Consider the following 23,356-nt stretch of genomic DNA (forward strand, 5'->3'; position numbering starts at 1 on the left):
TCTCCATTACTTTGTTACGGCCACGGTTTAATTCGTATTCATAATATCCGGACAGCTCATAAAATCCCCCAAATTGCTTAGATTTACATCCCCTAGCTTAAAAATGCATTTATTAAATTGGACACCAGGGGGCAGCGTTGTAATCTATTAATCTTTACATAACAAGAAAGACAAGAGCAGTCTGTCTCAACACAGTACATGCCATTTTATTCAAGACTTGGTCGATAAGTTCAGCTGTAATGGCTCTCATAGTGTTATGTACAGTATTATTGGCTTGAATAGGGTACATTTGCAGTAAATGTTATGAGGGATATAAAACATACTACTAAACATAGCAACGTCATTCAGAGCATTCAGCAGGACTAACCTTTTACCTATTTTATCAAAGTGGCAATGCAGACAGTGGTAATGCCCAGGTAGAATATTAAGAATTAGCAATTGTACTTTCAAACTCCACCCATCTCATTCCTCTGTTTGATTACGCTGTAAGGCAGTATATATTTTGATTGCAAAGTAGGCTAGTGTGGTTTAATCAGGTGTTTAATAGATTTTTATTAACAAAAAAAAAAATTACAGATGAAAGAACTCAAAAAAAAAAAAAGGCATCATTTTACGCAAAACAACAAAGATGATGCATGATGTGTCTGGAAAAAGCAGGATGTAAATTTCTTGCAGTATGCATACATGAGGTGTGGCAACTAAGCAGCATACGTAGATACTTTTAAAATACTGAACTGAAAAAGTAGAAATGAAACGATAATAACACAAATTGTGGGAGGCAACAGCTGGTAATTGGTCTCCCTGTGGCAAATGCAGCCTGGCTTGACATTTAAAACTTCAAGGATGACTTTTTTTTAAATTTTCTTTCTTTCTCTTTTTTTTCTTTTTTTACTCCAGTTTGAGTAATTCTATATCAAATATAAGTGTGGCGTTGGGGGGGATGACTCCAGGGTGACCAAGAGGTCCATAGGCCATGTCTGGTGTGCAGGTGAGTTTAGCCCTCTGGCCCAGGCTCATCTGAAACACAAAATGCAATATAAGTCATCATACAAAAAAACTGCATGATCACGATCTGAATCCACTATTTGAATGGTGTTAATTAGCGAATCACAAAGGTTCAGTCTTTTACAATCTACATCACTGTGGCAAACAACATAATAGTCCTCATGTTAAGGTCCCGCTCCACTCTTACCGTGAAATACCTGAAAGGAAAGGCAGTGAGACAAGTACTCAGCTTTGGTACATTTATTGAATGAGAAGTGTCAGCAAGTAATGCACTGCAGTCACGGCCGTGCTGCTCTGAGGTGAAGTGTGTGTGTTACAAAGGGAACATGTTGCTATCTTATACAGAGTAGGAAGTGCTACACTTCAAAGGGGAATATTTCTCATTAGCTCATTATGTGTCAGCGTACAGTGACAATTGAGTCAGGGTACGCTGCTGGAGCACTTTGACCCTGACTCACTTGTCTCAACTTTTCTTTGTGCTTTACAAAAAACAGACACGTTGCTCCTATATATATATTAAACTATGTGAAAGTGTCTATTTAATACAAACGTTAGACATGCCATGTTTTGGCTTGCATATCATTATGACGCACAACAGGGTATTTATCCCTCTTCAGGTGGAAGCATAGCCAGGCTTGAATGGTCAGACTGGCAGCGCAACGTCTTGAGTTCATATCTCCGAGTCAAATAAAGTTCCCGTGCATAAGACGTCCAGACTCCTGCCTATCTTTTATCAATCCAATCAAACACCATTGCGTTTTCTCAAACACATAATAATGCATCAAATTTGCCGAACTTTTTCTTAAGACCTCGACAAACATGTTCTGAAATGCACGTGATTCTCGTGTTAGTTTGGCATTGGGTTTCTCAAACGGAATGCTTTTTAATGCCATTAGTGCCTAAATACCATAGTTTAATGACTAATGTGTGCAGTAAAAATGGGTTGAATGGGTTCTGTTTCTAAGGAAAAACATATTTTCTAAGAAATTTTGATTTAATGTCAATTTGAATCAGATGGAATGCTTTTTAAAGGTGCACTATTCAAAAAACTTTATATTAATGTGTATTTGACCTTTCAGTGACCCAGCGCCTGTATTGGTGATTAGCATAGTGCCTTTAAATTCCATCTTGGTGGCTCCTATACCGCTACAGGATTAATTTTATTTCAAGTTTTTTTTAGGATTTATAGTATAATGAAATATATGCGTAAACATGGAAACCGTTCAACAGAGAAAACCTACCAGAAATCCTAAAAAACAACTGATCATGGAGCATCTTAGGGGTCACCACACCCACTTCTTTTCTGCATGAAGGAAGGTGGGTCTGGCCATACACGGTAAACAAGTTGCTGATTGGCGGCTAAGGCCGAACCAATCACGACCGTCACAGAGAAATGACAAGGTTACGTCACTCGCTGCACCACTATGTTGTTAGTGCCATTAACATTTACATTAGCCAAAGTAATCATGGATGAAATAGTTGAGGATTTTGTCTCCACGTTCTCTGCGTGAGTTTATATTTTGTGAATTGGACTACGGCTGTCGTCACGTCCGCTAATTGATAATTTATTTCACTGACAATATGTGCGCGTTAGGCCCGCCCGTTCAAACTGCTCCAATTGCTCCAACGCACCAACATCAACTTGTTTTTTTAAAATAAAAAGATACAAAGTGCACCTTTAATTACTTTTAAAGCCTTAAAGGGGCTAGATTCATGTTGGCCATTTTATACTCACAACTGCCACCTCAGGTCAAACGTGTAACTGCACCTTCTATATTAAGGGTTTTTGAGGATTTTTGACATAGGACCTCATTTCCTAGTTATCCAGAGTGTTGTTGATTTCTGGAGATATTTTTTTCTTAAATTCATGCAGTTCTTATATTTGAAGAGCTTAGTGGCACTAGGCTAGTGCATTTCTATGGTATCAGCTAGCCTGTATTAAAAACAGTGTGACCCACTCCACAGTGCACCTGAGGCAAATCACTTATAACGCCAGACTAACAATATAAATATCTGTGTTAATAGAATCATTATAACTGTTTTGCATTTATATTTGAGCAGCATCAGCTTCGTGGTTGTAAGCTACGCAGTGGCGGAGTGATCTGCTAGAAAATAGTCCCTCAAAATGCGGTAATTCATGTGATACAAGGTCAGTTATATTCAAAAAATTATTCTATGGATACACTGTGTCCATAGAATAATTTGTCCGACACAAACATTTATATGGTTAGTCTGGCGTTATAAGTGATTTGCCTCAGGTGCACTGTGGAGCGGGTCAGACTGTTTTTAATGCAGGCTAGCTGATACCATAGAAATGCACTAGCCTAGCGCCACTAAGCTCTTCAAATATAAGAACTGCATGAATTACACAAAAAAATATCTCCAGAAATCAGCAACACTCTGGATAACTAGGAAATGAGGCCCTATGTCAAAAATCCTAAAATATCCCTTTAAGCTTGTGCATGATGGCAATTCGGACCCGAACCCCTGAGGTGGCAGTAGTGAGTATAAAATGGCCAACGTTGACATTTGTGCGTATTTGACCTTGTAGTGACCCAGCAGCTGCATGAGTGGTCAGCATGGCGCCTTTACTTTCGATCACGGTGGTCACAACAAACGCTCCAGAATCAGTTGTTTTGTGGGTTTCCTGGTGAGAGGCTCCGTCAGCAGTGAAAAGCTTCCAAACAATTGATCCTGGAGCGTCATAGAGACCACTGTGATTGAAGGTAAAGGTGCCATGCTGACCACTCATACAGCCGCTGATTCAAGATTCAAGATTTTTTATTTGTCAAACCATGTCACACTGTTTGTCCCAAGTTAAAAGCAGATTTACACCATTTAAAACACAAAAATCACAGAGTATAACATGTGTGAAGTTTGTTAACCCTCCATCTGCAATGCATTATTTCTATGTGACCTAAAAACAACTAAAATCCTTTGGTCTATCTCATTTAATAATACAAAGGTCACATTTTTATCCTCTTCTTCACCTGTGCTACACCTTCCTCCCAGCCTTTGATGACCTCCGACTTCCCGAGCTTGAATTGAAATGGTTTGTCCCTATCTCGAGAAGAGTCAAACTTTTTTCCATTCTGCAGCGAACCTGTCAAAGAGAGAACAAGAATTAGCTTGGTTTTATTCATGTATAATTTAGATATTCCGTTTAGACATGTAAAAAACAAAAAAAGTCACATTTAAAAAGATTAGCAGCGTGGTTTTGTGTAGCGGCCGCTGTGAGTAGTTAAAAATTAATCCCCCGTAGATTAGTCAAAGGATTACGACAGTCTAGACACTTTATCTGAACCTTGGATTAAGCTCAGTTATCAAATGAACAAAGGGAACGGTTCGGGCAAATTCTTGGGAGTGTGTGCTGTACAGACGAGTGAGAAATAGTGCAGTGTTTAGTGTTTGAAGCGGATAGAACAAACTTGCACATTTGTGAATTCTGCAAAATAAACTAGAAAAAAGGGGAGACAAAGAAACAGCAGACAGACAGATACACTGACAGAGCAGCACAGTATAAGGGGCATTATGAGGTACATACACATTTAAAGCTACAAATGTAAAAGAAAATCTATAGATCTATAAGAGAAATGGACAGAAAGAGGCAACCTTTGATAAATTGAGTACAATTTCAAACAAAACTGCAGATTAATGCCTTAACCGTTAACCCCTGCCTTACCAAGCACAATAAGCACAATAAAAAAAGCAACAACTAAAGGGTGATAAAAAGGGAACAAAAAAATCAACAGGAAAGCCACGATTGTGATGAAAACGTGACCAAAACACACACAAAAAACAACAACCAAAACTTCATCAGTTTTGTAGGTTTAAGCTTTCAAATGAGGCGTTAGGTTGGAAGCTCTAAAGGCAGGGAGCTTTTAGATTTGGGTAAAGCGATTCACAACAAAGAAACAAAGAGACACGAGACAAAGAAAATCCATACAAAACCCCAACAACTGATATAGGGCTGGGCGATAAATCAAATTAATTCAATTAATTCATGCTTTTAAAAACAGACGATATGGAAAATGGCTAAATCGTGAAATCGAGTCCGCCGCTCCACATCCCCCCAACGTGCGGCAGATTTAGCCGCGTTATAGACGCTTTGTAGTGAAATGACTCCAGCGGAGAAGCAGCAACTTTCTGACGATCTGCTGCTTCACAAAGGCTGCGTGTTGTGTTTTAAGAGGACACGGTGGAGTTTTCTTTCCCACTTTCCTCCGGTCTGCTCCGGTGCCTTTCTCTCACTCTGCTCTGAGCCGACCATTTAACTCCGCCCCTTTCCTTTGAGTCTCCATGGAGACGGTTGTCAATCACAGCAGAGGCATGAAGACAATAAAATTATAACACTTGAAAACTCCATGGCTTATTAAGAAGTTTTACTTTTGAGAGACAAGGAATATCTAAAACAGAAATAACCATTTTTAAATAAAGGGTTATGTCTTCTTTATGGGCCTAAATGTAGCTACATTATGAAATATTAATGAGCAGGACTCTAAGCAGTTTTCTTCATACAATATCAAATTGATTCAAATCGTAATCGTCCAAACTGAGTAAAAAAAATTGCGATTATATATTTTCGGCATATTGCCCAGCCCTAAACCGATATATAAAAGTACTAAACATTTTCCAATATCACCAAATGTACCTCAAAGTTATGTAATTTCCCTCTCATAACAGCACTTTCTTTGAGCTAAGAAAAACATAACTTATTGATTATCACCATCAGTCAGTTCCACAAAAATAACAACAATCTTAACTGCACAGCCCTTCTCTGCCTTTAGTCTATTAACTCACTTATCCAGAACAGGAGCGAGGGAGGGGCCAGTGTCTTTGTCGAGTTTTTCCTTTGCGAGATAGAAGGAAGTTAATTTACGGCTGTCTCAAAGCCAGATTCACATGTGCAGCGCTGCTTTAAATCTAAAAGCTGCGTCCTTGAAACGGACACAGGGAGGAAACATCTGGGGAGTCCGGTTCCTTTTCTGTAATACGATTACATTTTCAAGAGCCACGGATGGGTTTCAGTGGTTTTTCCTGTTCATAGCTGAATGTTTTTTTTTGGTAAACTGCACGATTGCGATTTTTTCGAAGTAGTGCATTTGCAATATTACAGATTTAGCTCCCAGTTTGCTCTTTCAACACGTCCGGGAGCAAATGAACTCAGGCAAGTTCATTTTTCCACAACAGCATCGAAATGTGTTCACGGAGAACGCTAAATCGATACAGCCGGACACTACCAGACACAAAACACATTTATCAAAACCAGCCTCTCTATATCACTTCTCTGAAGGCGGTACAGGGGTGGATGTTTTGAAGAGGCAAGTTTAGACAACAACAATCCTCATTGGTCAAAATTAGGGCTGCAAGAATTTTAGTAGCAAGAAAGTCATTGTTCCACAAGTTTAGCACAACTCTGGTCTCTGGTCTGTCTTCGCAAATGCTAAAATAGTAACCTGGCCTGGTTTAGGAGTAATTATTTTTAGTGAACTAGGCCAGAGCTCGCCCATATCTGGACCACCGGGGGAAGAAAGTGCAGGAATGTGCTCCTTCACAGTCACCAACAATTCAAGCGTGATAACAACAGCGGGGCCCTGGCACTCCGCAAAAAAAAACACCACTTTGTTCATTAGTTATTTTTACATGCTCTCAACTCGGACCCTGCAGTAATCCAAGTCACGCTCATAATGTGAACTTAGTCACAGCGCAAAAGAAGGAAGGAGGATTGTGCTAGGAACAATGGCTAAAGATGAGTCGCGGACTTTGCTGACGGGACACACAAAGCATTTACAGATAATCTTATCATAAACATAAGATCGGGAAGGGAAGTGTAAATAAAGGGCTTTTCAAATGAGTCACCCAAAACACCCCGTAATGGACAATTTTTCATTCACTCCAAGTTATGTGTATCTAGCCACAGCTGGTCTTTGGGGTACAATGACAGAAGCATGCATCTCTGCCCACCACTGACTCACACAGACGCCTGGGGTTTCCTCGTGGCCTCCCTTCCCATCCGGGGACAAACCAGGCCCATCCCTGCTTAGCTTCCGAGATATGACTAGATTTCAAGTAGTTACTGTGCTTACTAATGGCGACTGAGCTGTCACCAAACAAACGGCAACCCCATAATCCAGAGGAAAGCCAGTTTGTTTTGTGGTGGGACGATTTCTTTCCTTGTGGGATAAACCTCCCAAGTAAACACCACTTTCTTCAAATCCCAGTGCTGGACGTCTTATGTGGCCTAACGGGGGTTTGGGTACTTTTCAGCATTTTTAGAGTAATTTATTTCTCTATCATCTTGGGAGTCAGAGGTTCTATGCTGGAGGGCCACATTTTGCCCCTAGGCCTGACGTTGGCTACGCATCCCATAGTCTCAGCAGAAAACTATGAGAAAAAGAAGTCAACATGTAGCAAATTGATATTTTTAATGCCACTTGTTTACTTTGTTTATGCCCCTAGAGGCCATAAGCACCATTGCAGGTGTCGTAGCACGTTGCGTTTTTTTTTACACGTGAGAGTAAATACTACACTGACAGACAAGACAAAGGGATAGAGGGATATTGTACATTCAATTACACAATGGAGATCTTTTTTTTTTCAAACTTGGCTGTAACTTGGCTGTAAATACTGCTACAGGGGTGCTAGCCTGCAGTTAGCTTTGCCCGTTAGCCTGTTAGCTTCTTCGTCGTAGTTCCATCAAACCACACAGTCACAGTGTAAACATGTAGTTTTTTTTTTTTTTTTTTTACCAATATCTCTTATTTGATTTATTTTATCTGTCTGTGTCGCCTTGCTTATAATGTCTGCTTGTCGTTATTGTGTGTTAATTTCCTGTCTTAATTTTACTAACCATTTCATGTCTGCTGTCTTTTGTTCGTGTCTATTGTGCTTGTTCTTCTGTGGCCTTTACTGTCTGAAAATTTGCCATTGTGGCTAACTCTGGCATATTTACATGTGGACCTTGATGACTCAGGTTAAAGGTACACTGCGTAACATTTTTGACTATACTGTTGTAGGCAAAACAAAACATGCTCCTAATGACATAGAAAATGCTGTTACTGCAGTGTGTAATAAAAGAATGGATTTGGATGAGAAACTAACCTGTTTAAATCTCAAATACTGCTTACTTTAGTCACATCTCCATGGAGACGAGCTGGAGACGTACCCACTCCCAGTAAAGTTTACAGCCTCATTAATGTTTGTTTGTACATTTATGAGATATTTTTCTATGATGAAAGTATCTGTCTTAAAATAAATGCTTGTATTTCAATTTTATTTAATGGGTAAAATTCTACGTGGTGTGGCTTTAAATAAATAAATAAAATATTTGTCATTTAGATTCTAGAACCAGAAAATAGAACAACAATGTTCATTTATTCCATAAAAGACTATTTCTTTTCAATTAGTATCATTTATTTGAGCTGAAACAACCAAGTCACTCCCTTTAATGCTGCCCCTTGACCAACAGGCGTCAAAACTTGGTCTCTACAGACTTTTACTCTACTTTTCAGTACCTAAACCTGTTTTTTCAGTACCATACTGGTATTGTTTAACAGTACCCAGCCGTAAGCAAATATGCAGTTCAAGCTTGTGCTAAAGCTTGCCAGGAAAAGTTGCAGACTGCAGTAAGGCCTGAAAGATTAACTGAATCTAAATCAATTTGATAGGCTGCAATTAGCAAAGGCTGAGTTCTTTGTAAAATATGCTCTCTTATTATGCGAATAACAAAATATCTCATGTCTAAAGGGCTCTAAGGATAAACCCTAAGCTGAGCTTTTCTAACATGTAATGAAATGCATGTGTTTCTTGCAGCAGTTTCACGATTTATATTTCAGTCTTCATAGTTTGTTCACACGATTTCAGTATCCTTCTCTCTGGTTTGTCTTTCTGTGCCATAATTCAACAAGTGTGAATATCTAGCATTTAAACTTGCACGTATAGTTGGCTTTACAGACGGTGTCCGGTGCAGCAAGGCCCACTTCTCCACTTTCACTCCACCCTAAACTTAGAAGGGCCATCATCTCCAGCTTCTAAGTATCACACTGGGCTAGATATCTGTGGGCTTGGGATTGTTCCAGGCACGGAGCCACCAAGTTCACGCACGACTACTAAGCCAGAAAACACCTGGGGCGGGGGCAAAAACAGGCGGAATCAGCATGGGTCTTTTGAAACAGAAATTGCAAATCTACTCGCAATCTCGGCGCAATCTCTTTTCATGGCGGTTTGCCCTGCTTCATTTCACCGTCCGACGAAACAGTGCAAAACAATTACCGGTGATTCACGTGAAAAACATCACAATATCAGGATGTGCCGGAGGTGTTGTGGGAGCTAGAAACTGTTCTTTGGCAGTAACAAACTGTCAATACTCAACTAACTCCGACCTTCACGGCTTGAAAACAGGAAGAAATAGTTGAAATAATAAGTGACACTAATAAAGAGTACCCTATGAGCGCGCATTAGGTCTAAACTACAGGGTTAGCAACTTGGTAAGCATTGCGCTAGTTCCTTTTATAATTCCAAACATACAGCGCCTCTATATTGATGTTCACGAGCGGGTCAAGTTACAGAAGCTTGCATCGATGAAACATTGTAGGTGTTGCGTGTGTAGGTTGCGAGGGATGGAAAATAATGCTAGACTTAGGACAGTGATACAGTATTATTAGGTTTAAATTCAGCTTGTTCTATATAAAAACACAGGATAATTATACTGAGGCTATATATTAAGATTAGGGATGCACCAATCCAACACTGATATCGGATATCAGAGCAGATACTGGAAAAAATACATTATCGGGTATCGGCTACAAATATCCGATACCAGTTTTGGCTGTCAACGCCTTTAAAACACAACTTTTATCATCTAAATATAAGTGAATATGGGCATGCTGCATATCATTGGGAAGCCATGAACCAGGAGAATCCAATAACTGAGTTAGTTTCAACCTTCGCAAACGCATTTTGATCGCCACGCAAAATGCAGCGGTTAGCATCAGTATGCTAAATCTATCAGGAGCATGCTAATGCTAACGAAAAATAATCAACGCCAGGTCAGAAACTACCTAATGTAGCCTAATAAAATAAAATCGACCATTGATGACGCAAAGTGTTTGTATTTTAATTTAAGAAATAGCTGATCTGACATATTTGTAAAGATCAGATGAGTTGTTTATGTATTAGTGTAACCAAAAGTCTGTCATTTACCCAAAGATATTTAGTGTAGAAAAGTCCAGTGATCCTTGTTAAATTTTTATCCAGTAGTTTCTCAATAGATATAATTGATCCGTAATATCATCACAATAAAACATGACTTTATTGATCTTAAAATGGAGAAAAGAGTCAATTCAATGTTTCACTCAGAGAAAGCCACTTTTAAGAAAGTGGTATCGGTAAATATCGGGTATCGGCAGATACTCAAAACTCGGTATCGGTAGCAAAAAAGCTGGATCAGTGCATCTCTAATTTAGATTATCAATAGTTGCCTTACGTTATGTAAAAAAATCATCTAAAAACAAAGGCTGAAACAATGGTAGATTGCTCTTGAATGCTGTAGGGATGTGACTAGCGGTGAAACAATATATCGCTTCTGCTATAAATCGCGATATTTTGTGATACGATACGATATCAACACTTTTTACAGCATCACGTCCATTCATGAAAGACGTCATGCATATTAATGAGGCAGCAAGAATTCAAGAACTGAGTAAAAACAGGCACATTCCTTATAATGATAGTATTTAGTAGGGCTGGACAATATTGAAGTAACTTGCGATATGCGATATTGCGATAACGCTATTATTTCAACACGATATATATCAAGTTAGTAAATGTTTAACTAACACTGAACTTTTACACATCTATAAGTTTAATGTATTGTTTGTGTGTGGCTGAGTTTGCAAAACAATGTGTCGCTCTCAGTCCGATGAAGACTTTAGTGATATATTGTGGCTTCTTGCGATCACGATACGATATTTTTTGCGATATATTGTGCAGCCCTAGAATTTAGAAATCATTTGTGGTTCATTTGTACATTTCCAAAACAGGACTATGGTTTCTTGTGCATTTAAATGGCAGATCAATCAGTCCATTTTATAAGTCAGGGTTCCTTTCACATGGAAGTGCTTAGAGGTTCTTAGATGCGACATTCCCGACCGAGTCTGCTCTATTTCTTGATTGCAAAAAGAACCAGGGGGGTTTCCATTAAATTTTTGTGGAATCAGTGAAAGCTTTTACACTACAATTTAATGGCCACATTTATTTGAGTACTTGAAGCTGCTTTTCATTAGCAAAAAAGGAGCACTGTACGTTTGGGTACTTCTTAGCGATTAGTAGTATGGGTCATAAAGTCTGGAATTAGAAAGGAGCCAGTATTTTTGAAACAGCCATAAATCCCATCTCTAGTATGTAGTTTGCTGCGATGCTTTCCCATCTCCAACTCTATTTGTAAAAAAGTCACAGCATATACAATTCACAAACAGAAATCTGTTGACACACACACACACAAATCTTTCAGGCCTAAACAATGACGTACTTTTCCTGAAGAGACATGTCATCCTTTTACTGTATCTTCCATAAGAAACACCAACCATGTTCCATTCATTGCATTTCCTGTAACATGACCTGAAGTAACATTAAAACATGAGGCGCGATTGTGTTAAGCATAATAGCCGCTTTGTTCACTTGGATCCCATTAGGTTTAATCAGGACATAACCATATCCATAGAAACTCGAGACAGAAGCGATTTTCTTTAGGTAATATAATAACGGTGGATGCTCTTTTCAAAGCAGGTATGAGTAAGTATAGTAAAGCAAAGTCCAATAAATCTATACAGCATGACATTTCTTAAGTCAGACGGCATCTAGTAAGCAATGTAGTTACAAAAATCTCTGTATTTTGCTAATATATCACAGGGGAAGAAATGGTGCCCAGAGGAGGATTGTCTACATGGAAATTGAAGTCATTATTACCTCACAATACTTCTACTTAAAGTGATAGTCTGTAGGTTTGCAAAGTGAGGTGAGATGGAGTCAAAGTTGAAACAATCAAATTCCTCCCCTCTTTAACCAGAAAGCCCCTCTCAGTTTGTAAAATAAGGAAAGCAGGAACAGAATTTTCAAAAGTAAACAATCAAGCTCTTCCCCCGCCCTCCTGATTGGACCCGACATGCTGGTTTACAGGAAAAGCTCGTCTCATTGGTCAATGCGGGAGGATACTAGACTCTGATTAGTTGCTGAGATACGGGGATGAGGGACTTCACAAAATTAATATATATTATTCCTCGCTTTACATCAAAATGCAAGACCAGGTGGTCGATTTTGAAAACATTTAGACTTCCAGATTATCACTTTAAGCAGCAATGTTATATAGTAGTATCAAGACTCTTAGCGATAATGATATACACCACAAATCTCACATTATTTTATGTTTTGTTTGTCAGATTACATTGCTATTACACAAAAGTCTGACTTTTATACTATAATAGTTACTCAGTATCTAATGTACACCAAATATTTCTTTACTTGAATGACCACTATTAACCTCTTAACCCTGCCTTAAGCACATATTCTGCATGTTCAGCTTTACCCAAATCTAAAAGCTTCTCAACTGGAGAGTTCACAACCCATGGACCTATAGTACACCTCATTTAAAAGTTAAGAAGTGTTGTTTGTTGTATTTTTGTCATGTTTTTGCTGCTTTTTTGTCTCATTTTCATCATTATTTTGGTGCATATTTTCAAGCAGCTTTTAGAAGAAGACAAACGGGAGAAAATGTGTTCGGTTCAGGTGGGAGATAAGAGGTTAACATAAGTAACTTTACTCTTACTTGAGTAGATATTATACTACCTATGGTCCTGCCTTCCTTGTCATATAGATATGTTTGTGTTGGTGCACTTTATTTGATTGCAATGGACACGCCTTCGTGGCTTTACATACTGTAACTTGCCGCATGAGGCATGATTAAGGCATTGCAGACATGGACGACCAGTTGTCCAAGGAATGCATCCACAATCAAAACAGCCCCTAAATGCCGCTTGTATCACTGGTTTGTTATCACGGAGCGCAGGGCTAAGCATGGGTGGGGTCTCTCCGCAAAAATAAAGCATTTGCTGGTGTGGCTTCCTATGCCAGGCTCCTGCGCTCTCTTCTCTGGAGAGGCTTTCGCGTGCTAGACTGCTCAGCTTAGTCTGGCTAGATCTGCAAAACGCTTGTGGAGCAGCAGGCAGGCAGGGTGGGGTTATTTTTGCTCCCCTTTACTGTATCCTGTCTCGCCCCCGTCTAGGAAAGCTGCCAGCGTGCGACAACGAGCCCCCCCACCCCCTCAACTCCACCCCTACGGCCCAAGTGCGGATAAAACGAGATGCGATTTGCGCGTAGACGGCAAACTTATACCCGTTGGTGCGTTTCACAGCTGTCTGCAATGGATACAAACCAGTCCTAACTAACACAGTGCAAAAATGTAGGTATCTCAAGTGTCCGAGTGGAACATGTAATTAGGTGCAAAGAAAATAAACAGCATATTGGAGGTCTTAGACGATGAAGCAATGACACTCGAGCTGCAAAATATAAATGTAAAGGTTGCAATTAACAACTTTAAAGACTGAAATTGTCAAGGTTAAATATTTCCTCTAAAACCACAAAAATGAATCTGATTCTAGTGGAGCTCTATCATTTGATATTAACACGACATTTTATCAAACGATTACAACACAGTACATTCCATTATAATTTGAACAAAAAATGTGAGCCACTTTCCTATTTTTCGGCAAAAAAAAATAAGAATACAGGGGTAAAGTGTTTTTTTTTCTGCACCATGACTTTTCAGTTTTGAAAGTGATTGCCTTTGACATTTTTCGAGGTTTGTTGATGCATTTTAACTAAAAACAATAATATATATTTTAAATATATTTACAGTCTGCAGTTATTTTGTTTTAAATGTTTTAAATGTGTTTAAAAAGAATGTTGAATCAAAATCATGGATTTTTTTTTCTTTTTCGCCCAGCTTAAAGCAGTACTAACTAGCTCACGCCCCTAGAGGCCACTGTAGGTGTCTTAGCATGCTACGGTTATTTACTCATTAACTGTCTGTGAGAGTAAATACTTCACTGACAGAAAAGACAAAAGGAGAAAGGGACATTGAACATCCAATTACACAATGGAGATAAGTTTTGTTACTCAAATTTGGCTGTAAATACTGTTTAAAGTGGCGCTAGCTCGCAGTTAGCTTTGCCCGTTAGCCTGTTAGCTTCTTCTTTGTGATTCCGTTACTGTGTATTGGGGTCTCCGACCCGTAGTCAGCAAAGTTGCAAGTGTGGTTTTCTGGCCAGAGACACCAGGGGGAGATGAAAGACCCGCATATCATCCCATTAATACTTGTATTACCCCCAGAGGGACTACGAAAACGATTTAATAAGGTAAACAAGCTACTTAGTACTGCTTTAACTAAAAACAATAAGAATATATATTTTAGATATATTAGTTATTTTGTTTTAAATGTTTTGAATTTGTAAAAAAAATAATAAAGATGAATCGAGTCGAGTTTATTTAATAAGAAAATCAAAGTTTTGTTTTTTTTACCCAGTTTAAACTATCATTCATTTTTCTTTTATACTGTGCGCAAAAATTGTAAATCTCAGTCAGATGGAAGACCTCTGATTCAGGTATACAGCATTGTTGTGGCTTCTTGCGATATGGATAGTCTGATAATAATTTGGCAATATGTCATAAGAACTAAACCTCATCTAGTTAACACCTCTACAAACATGTTCTAAAATGCTACTTGTATTACTTAAGCTGTCCACATTTCCTTAAAGTGACAGTCTGTAAGATTGCAAAACGATTGCTTTTGATTGGCCCTGACAGGAAAACCCATCTCATTGGTCAAAGTGATGGCACCGAGGGTATCTAAATAGCGCCTGAGATCAGCAAAGGGAGGGACTTTAGGGGAAAAAATATAAATATATTCCTTACGATCCTTACTCAATTATACGCATCCTACTACATTTGTAAAACCTTTAAACTCACAGACTATCTCTTTAAATGCTAATGCGCCTGAACTTGAACTGCAAGTCTAATCGCAATACACGTCAGCAAGATTTGCCACTGCATATTTTCCCAACGCTGCACAGCCCTAGTCTAGACCGCCGGTATCGCAGTCATTTGGTAGATTTTGAACGCGGCATTCTCCCTTGTAAGGCGACTACGGCATCTCCTGACATACAGCCCTATCTATTTCTGTGTGACGCACCGAGCAGCGCCGTCGGGTTTCAGGATTCACGTTGGGATGGGATCACAAACATGGTAAAGGGAAGGCCACTGCATTTAGCTGTGACGTCAGACGGGGTAGTATGGGCGCTGCACAGCTGATGTTATCTCCACAGACACACACACACACACAATGCAATCTTGTACTATCTCCACACTGGCATGTCTGGGTGTAGCTGTAAGATTGAGCAAAAATATCTAAATGCGAGTTTTCAAACGCAACTGAGACCGAAATATAAACTGCAAACTGCGGTTATGAACATGGCTGTGGAGGTTTAAACAGAATGTGTGTTTACAGAGAACATGTTACCGAACTGCAGCATTTATCATTAGGTCATTGTAAATTCAATTTGAAGGAAGGAAGGAAGGAAGGAAGGGAATGAATGAATGAATGAATGAAGGAAAGAAGGAAGGAAGGAAGGAAGGAAGGAAGGAAGGAAGAAAAGAAGGGAATGAATGAAGGAAGGAAACAAGGAAGGAAAGAAAAAATAAGGAAAGAAAGTAAGAAAGAAAGAAAGAAGGGAAGAAGGGAATGAATGAATGAATGAATGAATGAAGGAAGGAAGGAAGGAAGGAAGGAAGAAAGAAGAAAGAAAGAAAGAAAGAAAGAAAGAAAGAAGGGAATGAAGGAAGGAAAGAAGGGAATGAATGAATGAATGAAGGAAGGAAGGAAGGAAGGAAGGAAGGAAGGAAGGAAGGAAGGAAGGAAAGAAAGGAATAAGGGAATGAATGAAGGAAGGAAAGAAAGTAAGAAAGAAAGAAAGAAAGAAAGAAAGAAAGAAAGAAAGAAAGAAAGAAAGAAAGAAGGGAAGAAGGGAATGAATGAATGAATGAATGAATGAATGAAGGAAGGAAGGAAGGAAGGAAGGAAGGAAGGAAGGAAGGAAGAAAGAAGAAAGAAAGAAAGAAAGAAAGAAGGGAATGAAGGAAGGAAAGAAGGGAATGAATGAATGAATGAATGAATGAATGAAGGAAGGAAGGAAGGAAGGAAGGAAGGAAAGAAAGGAATAAGGGAATGAATGAAGGAAGGAAAGAAAGTAAGAAAGAAAGAAAGAAAGAAAGAAAGAAGGGAAGAAGGGAAGGAAAGAAGGAAGAAAGAAAGAAAGAAAGAAAGAAAGAAAGAAAGGAAAGAAGGAAGGAAGGAAGGAAGGAAGAAAGAAGGAAAGGAAAGATAGATTTAGAATTTTCTTCAGTGCGATATATAAAAACAACATAAAACTGTAGATGAATAGTAAACTACAAAAACTTTAAAACTATAAGGACATACATATAAATAGATTAAGAGATAGATAGATGCACATCCTTATTTAGTTGGTAGCCTTCACAATTACGCCTGATTCTAATCATAAACCATATAAAGGAGCTTTTTGAAAACATAAGCATGGAGTGAATTGAAAAGCAAGTGTCAGATAAATAGCGCTGTACAAATAAGAGTTCCTCCCTGCCCTCCACAGAACAAATTTCAACTTACTACTGTTGTCAGCCATTGCTTAATTTTACATTTAATTCACAGTTTGTACTCTGCATAATGGTTGAGTCACTGACCAGCGGAGTGTGGCTTAAAAATAGTCTGGGTGAAACCTATGGACTTTTCACCCCGTTGCAAGTTTGACCCTTTCAAGTCAAACGACACCATTAGCTTTTGTTAGATGCTACCCTGTGCTTTTGCTAGCAGACTGAAATACACTTCCCTCCATATAGCAGAGATGTGCATTGAACTTTTGAAAACATTGTAAACACAACATGATGAAGGCTTTCAGAAGCTTCGAAAGTGAGTTAGCAAAAGGTCAGAAAGAGCGTGTGGGTGGGAGGTGAAAGTGCAATGACGACACTGTGCATGACGGAGATAGCTTCAGGCCGCACGATGAATAGTAATCCAATCGAAATTGCAATTTTAATCGTCGCAATTAGCAAATCGCGGAGGCTGCTAACCCCGTATTTAGACTTCTACGAACATGTCCTGAAATGCATGTAATTCCTGCATTAGCACTTCATATCATTCCTCACTGATATGTCTCAATTTCAATCATGCATCCTCAATGTAATTGGAAATACAAAACTTACAATGACAAAATCTATCTTCAAACCTTCTAAAAGTCTCCCTAGTCCCTACATTACAATATCACAGCTTTCCTATCGATCGACAAACAAGATACTGGGGTTGTGCACTGCTTATTGATAAAATAGTGTTAAATCAAAAGCAGTGAAGCCGTAGAGGGAAAATGGTCACAATAAGGCACAAAAAGTCAATCATCAGACTGGAAAACACCTTGGACAGTCACCTAGCTTTCAAAGTACAAAGTTTAAGATTTAGACAACAGATCAAGCTACGTTCATTAGGGCAGGGCAATATGGCCTAAAATCCATCACGATATAAAAAAAGAAATATCACGATAACAATATATTTGATGATATAATTGACAATGGACAAAATCCCAGCCTTAAGCCTATTGGGAAGATAAATTCAGTGATAATTCTTTCTTTCCATCCATCCATCCATCCATCCATTTTCTTCCGCTTTATCCGGGGCCGGGTCGCGGGGGCAGCAGTCTCAGCAGAAAGTTTTTTTTGATATAGAAAGAAAGAATGATTTGCTCATTCTTTCTTTCTATATCAAAAAATTATATCGCGATAATAATATGCGATACGACATTTCCTCCTCCCAGCGAAGTTATGAGTCAGGTTTGAGGAGTGGCTCATGGTAACGACGCGGCTCACAGGTTTTATTTTTCACACCGGAAAGAATATAAGGTGCTAAATTGTAGGGCTACAAAATATCGGATTGGACTCAGATCGCAATACTTTGTGCTGCAATACCAAGTATCGATACTTTATCACGTATCGCAATATTTTCAATACTTGTGTTTGGAGGCTTTTTTTTTTTATCACACACTCCTTTGTTTTACAGTAACAGTTACACAGCACTTTGTTACTTTTTGTGTTAATGCACTTTTCAATCTTAACACGTCAGTAAACCCATTTTAAGGTAAACATATCACTTATCACAATTACTTACTATGTCGCAATACGTATTGGATCGGCCCGAGTATCGCGATACGTATCGGATCGTGACAAAAGTGTACCGTCCCAGCCCTACTAAATTGTGTTCTATTGTTTCGGCTATAAAGCTAACAGTACAGTTAAGTACAGGTTCATTGTCGTAGCAGGTCATGTCTTTATATTGTTAGTATCACGTTATAACAAACAGATTTATTCGGGGTGCGGAGGACTAAATGTGGGTGTTGTTGACTTTCTTTGCCAACAATATAAAGACTATGTTTGTTTAATTGCAATTAAATCGCTCAGAATTGTGCATTAAAGAGAGGTTCTTTCTGCCTGCATACACACACACTTATTCAGATTATAAACAGCGTGTTAAAGGGATATTTCAGGATTTTTGACATAGGGCCTCATTTCCTAGTTATCCAGAGCGTTGCTGATTTCTGGAGATATTATTTTTGTAATTCATACAGTTTGAAGAAGTTTGAAGAGTTTAGTGGTGCTAGGCTTGTGCAAGGCTAGCGCATTTCTACGGTATCAGCTAGCCTGCATTACAAACAGTCTGACCCCATCGACACAGACATATATATGGTTAGTCTGGCGTTATAAGTGATTTGCCTCAGGTGCACTGTGGGGTGTGTCAGACTGTTTTTAAGGCAGGCTAGCTGACATCGTAGAAATGCGCTAGCCTTGCATTAGCCTAGCACCACGTAACTCTCCAAACAGAAGAACTGCATGAATTGCAAAAAAAATATCTCCAGAAATTAGCACAGTAACACTCTGTGAAATTAGGCCCTATGTCAAAAACCCTGAAATATCCCTTTAAAGCATTCAGTATCTATGACATTAGGCTAATATAGGCCAACACAATTTGGTCAGAGCCACATTATGAATGAGATGTTGCATGTATTTCGCTCTTGTGTGATGCAACTGTTAATAAAAAAGGACAGAACTTGTATTGTGGAAATATCACACGGACCAAAAAACAAGCATGACTTGGCCGCAGCCCAACACCTGACAATAAAAACACGATAAGACGCAGACACACAAATATGTAACCAAGCCGCCCGGCGCGGTGTGACACAATACTTTTTTATAACCCTGTAATAAGCCAATCATTCTCCGACAGCGCGATGATATCTGAGCGAGCTTTTGTTTACATTCTGTCTGACCTAGTTGTCTGGACTCCTAACCCCGAGGCACCAAACAACCCAAATTTATTTCCCAAAACGTCTCAAAATTGGTCACGCTGACAAACACGGAGGGGGGAGAAAAAAAAGGGGGAAGTTTGTGTAGTCTGTGTGCTTATGGGAAAATGACAGCGAGGCTCATGAGGTCTTTGTGTTAAAAGCTTAAGCGTGTGAATGTTGTTTGGGTGTGGCGACGCGACAGTCAGCTGTACTTTTAATAACCGCCTCGAGACACAGGTGTATACCGTTAGAGGAGCGGTGGTAAAAGCATAGTTTGGAAAGTCACTGTTATGATGAGTTATTTACCTATGTAATGTACCACACATGTCTGGCCCTTCTTTGGAAATGTTCTCCCTGTAAGACAGAGAGAAAAAACATGGTTAGTTTTTTTTGTAAATACCTCAGTGAGATTTTAAACCAGGACACAACAAGGACATATCCACTATGGCTGGGATCTACTTTTATCATGATCCGATATGTATCGCGATACTCAGGAGCCGATCCGATATGTATTGTGATACAGTAAGTAATTATAAGTAACATGTTTACCTTAAAATGTGTAAAAAGTCATGTGTCCAAAGTTAATAAACTAAATAAGTAACAAACTGATCCAGGAAGGGTGGCACAATATATCGCGAAAGATATTGTATCATGATATTAGTGTCTGTATTGCAAGAATCCACAATAAATCGCAAAATCCCTAGAGTTTTCCATCTGACAAAGATCGAAATTTGTGTAAAACTCAGCCTAAAACAAAACAATTTATGGAATAATAATGTCCAGAAGTTCCGTTTTAGTTCTAACTTTCCAAATTTAGTTCCATTTTGGCCTTGTTTTGCTCCTTACTTAGTAGGGCTGGAACAAAATATCGGATTGGACTTGGATCACGATACTTTGTGCTACAATATCGGTACTTTATCACGTATCGCAATACTTTTAATACTTGTGTTTGGAGGCATGTTTTAAAATTATTATTATGTTTTAAAAACTTTGGACACATGATTTTTTACACATTTTAAGGTAAACATATCACTTATTATAATTACTTACTATATCGCAATACGTATCGGATTGGCCCCTGGGTATCGTGATATGTATCGGATCGTGACAAAAGTGGATCGTCCCAGCCCTATTATTTAGTAGGGTTGGGACAAAATATCGGATCGTACTTGGATTGCAACACTTTGTGCTGCAATACCAAGTATCAATACTTTATCAAGTATCGCAATACTTTTAATACTTGTGTTTGGAGGATTTTTTTTTATCATACACTCCTTTGTTACAGCACAGTTACGGCACTTTGTTATATTATGCATTATGCACTTTTCAATCTGAACACTTCAGTAAATGTTAAATGGCATTTGGTTTATAAACTTGGACACGCGCCTTTTTACACATTTTAAGGTAAACATATCCCTTATCATAATTATTTACCGTATCGCAATACGTATTGGATCGGCCCCTGAGTATCGTGATATATCGGATCGTGACAAAAGTGAATATTATTCAGTGTTTATTTAAGTCTTGTTTAAACACCATTTTTGTGTTTAAATTGAATGGAATATACAGCTTTGAAATGGTTTATATTAAAATAAAATATTGCAATAATATTATTGCAATATTGCACACCCATATCGCATATCGCAAGCTCGAGAACCAGGACTAAAACCAGGCACTACACTAGGTCTGAGTCAGATTAAGTCAAGTCTAAAGCAGGGCCTGAACCAGGACTAAAGCAGGAATAGTTCATTTTATGTGCATGACCCAATATGAAAACAATGGTATAAAAAGAGTATAAAAATCAACAGGATTGAATATGAACCTCGACTGAGCCAAGACTTAACCAGGACTGGACTAAGGCTATATCTAGAATACACACAGGACCAAACCAGGATTGGCTAAAGTCTTAATCACTTATAAACTAGGGCTAAAAGACTCCAACCAGCACTAATGGAACAAGAAAGTAAACCAAGACTAAACCTGGACCAAACCTTAACCCAGACAACACAAGGACTACTTTATGTTTCTAAGTGATCAGTTTTTCTACAAATCCTGTTCACAAGGGCCCTGGTCAGATGGTGTCTGCCCTGGACTAATCCTCCATATTAACAATAACTGGGCTTAAAATTGTGGTGGTGATGTCCTCGGCTGGGTTTCCTTGTGTGGCCTATACAGCGCACACAGACGGACTAAAAGCAGCTCGAGGTCCTCTCAGGGGTCCTTCTCTCCCTCGCATATTGAAACTTTACCCTGCAGCTTATTTTTACAAGCTAAAAGGGTATCAAATGTCCACAATTACACTGTACATACGCGAAAGTCCAGAAAACGCCTTGTTCCACACACACTAGCATCTTCTTCCTTGGCACGAATAGTAGCTACAAGAAATCTCGGTGCATTTGCCAAACCGCTTACATTGTACGTTTGTTTGGTCAACTTTTGGAAATGATCTTTTTGAAGGGGGTCAAGGCGTTTACAGGAAAGAGATAATAAATAGCTTAGAGTGAGAGGTACAGCGGTAATGACAAACACGGAAAATGTTGTAATTACGCAGTCTTACGCATCATAATAATGCTACTGGTGTCTGCAGACGGGGCGGCTGTAGCCTTTATACGGAATAGTTTCAATAATTGGGCTACTTTTAAGGCGACTAGTGTGTGTGAGTGTGTTTTTTTCCGGCGAGAAGCCCCCACGTTAGCTACAGCAAGCCCCGCATCAGCGCACACACAAGCGAATAAATCAACTTACCATCACCCGGAGATATTGTTTCGACTTCCACACCCATTCTTGTGCTGCTCCCCGCTATTAGCACTCGCACATGCAAGCTAAAGAGACGTCTAGAGAGCTAATGTTACCCGATTAGCGGCTACAGATCGGGGGTGTATCGGTGGATAGCATGCATTCAGCAACAAGCACTCGACAGCCGTAGCGCACACAATTCCAGCAGACGAGATATTTCCACACGGAGGCTACGTCGAGAGAGAGACACACTGTGCGTAAGCAGCGCCTCGGCGGAAAAAAATCTCTCATCGACCTCGAAATCCCCTTTAATTCAACGTGTACGTCACAATTCCCCAACACTGGTGTTTCATTTTATTGCATTTACAACATATAATCAGACTTCAGACGTGTTTTAGTCACGCTAAGGGCTTTTACGCAGCGCCATCACGCGGTCGCACCACGCAGCTCTCCCGGGTTTTGACTACATCTCCCATGGTGCACGATTTCTTTTTTTTTTCTTTTTTTCTTTTTTATTATTGCAATGAAAACAAACAAACACGGTACGATGTGTGAACGTTATCAAAGTCAGTAACAGAAATACAATTAAATAAATAATAATAATAATAATAATAAAGTTAGGCGCTGCATGAAACCAGCGTAAAATCATTCACATAAACCAACTAAGAATATTATAAATTTAAGCTCGTTCTTCCAGTGGGTTACAGTGGGTTTAGTTTTGAAGAAGCGAAATTTATGAATAAAATGCTTGCATAATGTTAGCTGGTCATGGGCCAGCTCCGTCCTGTGCTGCCCCCTGGAGCCAAGCTCACCTCCGTCATGGACAACACCTCCCACCCACTGCAGGGGACTGTAGAGGAGCTGAGCAGCTCTTTCAGTGGAAGACTGAGGCACCCTCAGTGCAAGAAGGAGCAGGTCCTTCATCCCCACTGCTGTCAGACTGTACAACAAGACTGTAAAGTAACATGTGGAATAACCCCTCAGCAGAATACATGCAATAATCCCTGTATTTAAATCACTTACCTGCATCATTTTATCAACCACTTGCACTATGATGTAACCTGCACTGCTAATACTGACATTTGTTTTGTTTTAGTCTGTTTACTTAATTAGTTACTGTTTATACTTTTGCCCTCACAAAGTCCTTGGCTGTCATTGTACATAAG

The 23,356-nt window shown here is 39.1% G+C and overlaps 1 protein-coding gene across 1 annotated transcript; it reads right to left on the reverse strand.

The window, feature by feature from the left end:
* Window positions 1-201: 201 nt before the first annotated feature.
* On the reverse strand, window positions 202-22,620 carry fkbp1b (FKBP prolyl isomerase 1B). The gene is made up of 4 exons (XM_079572867.1): window positions 22,200-22,620; window positions 19,761-19,808; window positions 3,996-4,108; window positions 202-1,017 (listed from the first exon to the last, which is right to left on the reverse strand). The coding sequence occupies exons 1-4, from the start codon at window positions 22,234-22,236 to the stop codon at window positions 889-891; spliced, it is 327 nt and encodes a 108-aa protein (XP_079428993.1). The 5' UTR covers window positions 22,237-22,620; the 3' UTR covers window positions 202-888.
* Between the last annotated feature and the right edge of the window lie 736 nt (window positions 22,621-23,356).

The sequence above is a fragment of the Gobius niger genome (assembly GCF_951799975.1).
Source record: "Gobius niger genome assembly, chromosome: 15".
Lineage (NCBI taxonomy): Eukaryota > Metazoa > Chordata > Actinopteri > Gobiiformes > Gobiidae > Gobius > Gobius niger.

Coding starts and splice junctions, on each gene's coding strand:
- fkbp1b (XM_079572867.1), bottom strand. CDS start 22,236: ATGGGTGTGGAAGTCGAAACAATATCTCCGGGTGATG. Junction 19,809..22,199: donor AACAATATCTCCGGGTGATG/GTAAGTTGATTT, acceptor TCTGTCTTACAG/GGAGAACATTTCCAAAGAAG. Junction 1,018..3,995: donor GGGAGGAAGGTGTAGCACAG/GTGAAGAAGAGG, acceptor TTTGTGTTTCAG/ATGAGCCTGGGCCAGAGGGC.